The sequence below is a fragment of the Chinchilla lanigera genome, unplaced genomic scaffold (genome assembly GCF_000276665.1).
Source record: "Chinchilla lanigera isolate Chin_1 unplaced genomic scaffold, ChiLan1.0 scaffold00050, whole genome shotgun sequence".
Taxonomy (NCBI): Eukaryota; Metazoa; Chordata; class Mammalia; order Rodentia; family Chinchillidae; genus Chinchilla; species Chinchilla lanigera.
In genome coordinates this window covers 12,707,113-12,713,152 of record NW_004955451.1, presented here as the reverse complement: position 1 = coordinate 12,713,152, position 6,040 = coordinate 12,707,113, and the positions used below count along the sequence as shown (strand labels likewise).

General features: G+C 59.3%; 1 protein-coding gene across 1 annotated transcript; it reads right to left on the bottom strand.

Moving 5' to 3' along the window:
* Positions 1 to 4,202: 4,202 nt before the first annotated feature.
* Hoxb1 (homeobox B1) lies at positions 4,203 to 5,593 on the bottom strand. Its single transcript, XM_005394243.2, has 2 exons — positions 5,017 to 5,593; positions 4,203 to 4,608 (listed from the first exon to the last, which is right to left on the bottom strand). Exons 1-2 carry the CDS (start codon positions 5,591 to 5,593, stop codon positions 4,280 to 4,282), a joined length of 906 nt encoding a protein of 301 aa, XP_005394300.1. The 3' UTR covers positions 4,203 to 4,279.
* Positions 5,594 to 6,040: the final 447 nt, after the last annotated feature.

The following is a 6,040-nucleotide window of genomic DNA, read 5'->3' as shown; positions in this document are numbered from 1 at the left end:
CCCAGCCTTCCAAGTGCTGGGATTACAGGTGTGTGCCACCACGCCCGGCCAAGTACTTCTAATATAGATCATTTAGTATATAACATCTTCCATTTTGCATCTAAAACCAAAAGAAGTGGAAATACAAGGCGTGAGCCTAAAAAAAAAAAAAAAGGCATAAGCCTGCACAGCTAATAGGAGGGGGGCACACAGGAAAGCCAAGGGGTGGTTCAGAAACCTTGCCTGACCCAGCTATAAATGAGAAGGGAGGGAGAGAGGGAAAGAGGCCACTACAGCTGTCTTCTACAGTGGGCAGACCGAGAATGAAAAGGAAAAGGTTTCATACAGGTGGCCCAAGGTATCCCTTCTACCTGCCCCTAGTCCCACGCACCCACCGGGCACCAAACCATAAAGGAGGCGGACGTGTGGGTGTGTTCATGACATACCGTAGAATCCGTTGGGTACTATCAAAAGGAAAGCAAGCATATCTCTTCTTAATCATGGTGATTGTTATAGTTTACATTCACTTATTAGAGTCTGATCCAAGCATTTGACACGTATTAAATCCCTTAATTCTAACATCAATCCTATGAGTCAGGTACCAATATTGTCCCCACAGTGTAAATAATGAAATTTAGCACAGAGAATTATGCAACTCCGGTGTCAACTTGACCACTTTCTTTCCTTTCCTTTCTTTCTTTTTCTTTTTTCTCTCTCTTTTTTTTGAGGGTCTCAGTATGCAGTTCAGGCTGGCCTTGAGCTCATTTTGTAGCCCAGGCTGGCCTTGAACTTGCAACGATCCTCCTGCCTCAGCCTCCCGAGTGCTGAGATTACAAGCGTGCACCACCACGCCCAGCTTTTCTCTTTTTTTTTTTGAGACAGGATCTCACTGGCCTTGAACTCAATATGGCCTTCAGCTCTCCAAGATCCTCCTGCCTCAGCCTCCTGAGTGCTGGGGATTACAAGCGTGCACCACCACGCCCAGCTTTTCTCTTTTTTTTTGAGACAGGATCTCACTGGCCTTGAACTCACTATGGCCTTCAGCTCTCCGAGATCCTCCTGCCTCAGCCTCCTGAGTGCTGGAATGACAAGCTTTTCCTGCCACACTCCCAGCTATTCAGCTTGACCACGTTCATCTCAGTCTTTGGGAGATTCCCCATCTACGCTCTTCCACCCTATCCCACCAGTTCCTGACCAGCAGCTCCCAGTGGCATGAAACTTTCTTTCTGTCTTGTTCAGGAGATCAAAGGGCCTCACGTGGAGAGAACAAATGCTGAGGGAAAAAGCAAATGAACAAGGAAAATTCACACTTGGGGCTGAGAAACAGATGGTGCAGAGAGCTGGGTGGTGTGGGGGCTTGACCGCCCCCCCAAACCAGATCAGTCGGGGCTTGGGAGAAATCTCTCCTAAGGTTTTTATTTCCAAAGCTGGAGATGTTTTGGAGATCTAGTGCATGGAGCTGAGGAGGTTGCAGGCCTTCAAATTTTTGCAAAAGAAAAAAAAGCATCTGAATCTACGAGGCATGGCGGAATCCATGAGTGAAGCATTTTGGCGTCCACCGCGAGAGGGTACAGCAGTGAAGTCCACAGTGCGGGTCAACCCGAGCAAAATGCAGCTGCGTTTATATTCTGTCTTCTCCTTTGTCCTCGACACGCCATGATCTTTTCCTTCTCCAAATAAATAAATGTCTTCTTGTAGACTGGGGTCTGGGGCCTTGGACTGGGAGTAGGATTCCGGGGAAGGGACCTAACCTTTGCATTTCAAGAGGCGCTGTGAGTTTTTTTGAGCCTAGCTCTGTGGTGAGGAAGAATTGATTTGGCCTCACCCTCCCCTGGAGGAATCTAATGGTCCCTTCTGCTGTGACCAAAAATCAAATGTCCCAGCTGCCCCTCCCCTGGGCCCACCCCCCACCATCCTGAGGTCCAGCTGTGCCCTAACCACTGCACTTCCTCCGCAACTCTCGGCCCACCGGCCCACGACGGACACAATGTGGAGGCCCACAGACACCAGCAAAGGCTCTGCCAGCTTGTAGTAAACAACTGCAAGCCAGAGGAGTTTCCTTTCTGCAGACCCTGGCTTGTACCCTCTGTCAAGGTGACCTCTTTGGGGAAGTCAAGCTTGGTAGCAATTTCAATTAGATATAGAAAAGCAGTTAATAGATTTTTTTTCAAAGACAGGGCAGGGCGGCAGCCTCCGGGAAAGCTCGGCCTCCTCCTGCGACCCCTGCCCTTCCTCTGCAGCCCGGCTGTGCCGTTATTGATAGTACTGCCTCTCCCGCAGTGCCACCAGCGTCGCGGGGAAGGGACCCAGGGCTGGAGCCGCTTACGCAGGCTCCTCGTCCTTTGCTTTTGCACTGTCTCTCTCTCAAAGGTCACAGATTAAACCGATGGGGAGGGGAGCAGATAAGACCCCCTCCCCTGGGTGACCCCGTACCCCGGGGTGCCGCAGGGGGGAGGGTCACACGGGATGGGGTGGGGGGTGGGCCGGCATCGAACCGGGGCCCAGAGGCTCGGTCACCCTGACGGCCTGCAGGATGAGTGAGAGATGGCTGTTTGCTGGAGGCCACGGAGCTTCCGGCGGCCTGGCCCCTGCCTCCGCTGGGCCAAAGGTTTGCCAGAGGGACTTGGCAGGGACAATAGCTGCCGCAGGCACACCACCGGCTTGTTTGGAAAACCCAGGGGTGCTTGGAGGTAAAAAGGTCAGCGCTGAATCCCGGGGATCTCGGCCGCCCCAGGCTCCTCACCCACCCCACAGTGGCCTCCCCCAGATCACCTCCTTCGGCCGGGGAAGTCACCTTGAGCCAGGCCGACAGGCACTTGGGGTCTGAGACCAGGCACCCTGCCCAGCCGCTGGGACTTTGATGGCCCAATGGCGGGGCTGGGCAGAAGGGCGCCGGCTCTTGTGTGTATCACAGGGAGTCTGTCCCGAGTAGGAGCAGGGGCCTTGCACACCCCACCCCTACCCAGCAAAGTGCTGGGGGGTGCAGGCAGCGTTCCCCCCTCCTTCCACTGCAAATGCCCCCATCTTTCACCCTGTCCAAGCAGATCTGCGCACCACCCTCTACTCATGCTTGGTGGCTTTTCCCGATAACAGTGGGCTGAGCCCTGTCCAGCCTGGGTGCCCGGGCCCATTCCTTTGGGGTCTGCACCCAGGGTCCTCCTCCTCCTTCTCCTCTGATGTGAGGCTCAGCTTTTCCAACCCAACCAGCAGAGCCAGCTCTCCTCACCCCACGCCCAGGGCTCAGGGCGTCGGAGGAGCGGAAGCAGGAAGGGAGAGGGGAAACAGGCTTTATTGAAATGAGGTAGTTGGGGTACACACAGAACATGGCTGCTTGGGGCTCAGTTTTCCAGAAACTCAAATGGTGTCTCCACAGACTCCAAAGTTCGAGGAATGCTGGCTGCTGCTCTGAGACTCCCGCTCTCCCTCTCTCTCTGTCTCCCTCTGCGCCTGGGCCTCCCCGGGCTTTCCCCAGGGGTCGGGGTGGAGAAGGGGAAGAATTTCCTGGGCTTTCCGGAAGGCAATAAATAGGGGGGGCAGGCCCACCCCTTCCTGCTGGAGGCTTGCTGGGGGCAGGCCTGGCACAGCGTTCTAGAAGGTTTTGAAGTACCGGGTTGGGTTCCCAAAGCCAACCCTCTGGCCATTTCCTGATGAGGTCGATAGTGGGAGGAGGCAGAGAACTTGGGGAGCAGCATTAGTGCAAAAACGTTCTGGAAGGGGGTTCATGGGGGGCTTTTTGGTCATCTCAAGGCAGCTGGTGCAGTGGTAAGGTCTGCGGTGACTGCGGAAAGGGTTGAGGATCAAGGCTGGTGATAACACACCCGCACCCAAACCCCTCCCACACGGGAGGACGGCCTCTCTGTCTGCCCCGCTCCCTCGCTCCATCCTGGTCGAGAAAGCAGTCCTGAGTGCTGAGGACGGTCCTCGAGGCTCAAAGGCACTGTGCTGAATTTACCCGAGTTGGAAGGGAGGGAGAACCGGGAAGGCTGGAGGCCCCGGGCTCTCACCCTCACCCCCACCCCACCCACGTGTTGACCTTGAACGGATTCCCAGATCAAAGGGGGACACGCTTTCCTTTCCTGCACCTTGGACAGGGTGGGGGGTGTCTCCCAGGCCTCTGGTCCTGCAAGATCTCCAGCCTTGGGGGGCCCCAGCCCCGCCAGCCCCCACACCTGAGGATAGCGTTTCCCGGCCCCCTGCCCCTCCTCAGGCAGCTCTAAACTGGCGCCCCATCCTTGGCCGGGGTCCCCAGGGCAGTGAGGCTGGGGTGCCCAGGAGAGGGCTCCCGCGCTGGGGTTGGGGTTCAGGAGGTGACGGAGCTGGGCGAGGCTTCCGGGGAGGTGCACGCGGACTGGTCCGAGGCGTCTCCAGCCGCCTCCTTGGGGCAGCCTGCGGGGACGGGCGCCACGCCGCCTCCCTGGCGCTCGCGCTTCTTCTGCTTCATGCGCCGGTTCTGGAACCAAATCTTGACCTGCGTCTCGTTGAGCTCCAGGGTGGCGGCGATCTCCACCCTCCGCGCGCGGCTCAGGTACTTGTTGAAGTGGAACTCCTTCTCCAGCTCGGTCAGCTGCCGCGTGCTGAAGTTGGTTCGGACCCCGCCGGGGGCGCCCGGGCCCAGCTCGGACACCTTGGCTGGGGGCGGGGCGGGGAGGAAAAGCCACGTCAGTCCTCACCTCGTCTCCCCCCACCCCGCTCCTCCCAGCCGCGCTCTGCACCCTCCTGCACCACTCCGTGCAACCTCCAGGCCCCGCGGCACCCCAGGTGGCCCCGAGCTGGAGCAGCCTCCCCCGCTTTTCTTCTTCCCCCGCTGCGCCCCAGGCCCTGGCGACCCCGGGAGCGCAGATCAGCAGTGGGATGTGCGTGGAGGCCCGCTCTGGGGGGACCCGACCCTTGCGGGGTGGGGGACCCACGCCCCCACCCGAGACACTGCGGAGCGCACTTACAGCCTCTGCCAGAGCCGCTGAGACCAGAAAACCCCGGCCCAGGCCCAGGACACCCCCTGCCGGGGCGCGGGGAGGGGCGGCCGCGCCGGAGCCCTACCTGTCTTGGGCGGGTTCCTCTTCACCTTCATCCAGTCGAAGGTGCGGGCCGTGGGGGTGCTGGGTTCCGACGGGCAGGGCGCGTCCTTGTCCTCGGAGAGGAGCTCCGCGTAGGCCGGTGCGAAGCTGGCTGCCTGCTCGCTGGCGTACGGGGGCTGCGGCCCAGGGTAGGGCCCCTGGCCCGCCGCGCCGGCTCCGTAGCCGTCGGGCAAGCCCGCCAGCTGGGCCCCGTAGCTTGAGGGGTGAAAGTAGCCTCCATCTCCTTCCGATGCCCCCAGAGGGTAGTACTGAGCAGGCCCAAAGCTGGGGCTGCAGGCGGCTGGGGCGTACCCCGAGGGCGCGGAGCTGGGGAAGGGCACCCCCAGCGCTGAAGGCAGCTGCTGGCTGGGGTACCCCGAGTTCTGCTGGAGGGCCTGGCTGGGCAGCCCCCCACCATAGCGACCCTCGCCTGCGTAGCTGTCAACCGCCTGGCTGGAGCTGGGGGGCAAGGAAGTTGGGGCGCTATGGGCACCGTAGGCGCTGGGTCCCCGGTTACAGAGTGGGTACTCTAAGAAGGAGTTCATCCTATTATAGTCCATGCGTGGAGGCCGCAGGAGGGTCAGCCCGTTTCGGGGAGACACCCTCTTGCCCTACAACCTTTCCGCAGTATGTCACAGCGCTGAGGCCCACATCCATGGCCGGGCCAGCGCGCCTGGGCAGCGGTCCCCCAGGAAGGGGGTAGGGAGTGGGGGTGGGGGGGGCACATGTGATCGCTCCCAGGCCAATGGGCTAAGCAGGCCAGAGTTTGGCAGCCCCAGTGCCCATCCATCACCCCCCGAGCATTAGCATGACAAAGACACTTCAATCACCCACAGCCCATCCATCTGAGAGCGACATGGAAGCGTCAAAAACATCTTTCTTCAAAGACTTTTGGAAAGAAGGCACCCGAGGGAGGGGGGAAGTTTGGAGAATATTCGAGACTGTCCTCTCCCCCCAGCCCCCAGGGCCTTCAATAGGTTCCCGGGTTATTAGATTTGGGTAAATTC

Coding starts and splice junctions, on each gene's coding strand:
- Hoxb1 (XM_005394243.2), bottom strand. CDS start 5,593: ATGGACTATAATAGGATGAACTCCTTCTTAGAGTACCCACTCTGTAAC. Junction 4,609..5,016: donor GAGGAACCCGCCCAAGACAG/GTAGGGCTCCGG, acceptor CCCCGCCCCCAG/CCAAGGTGTCCGAGCTGGGC.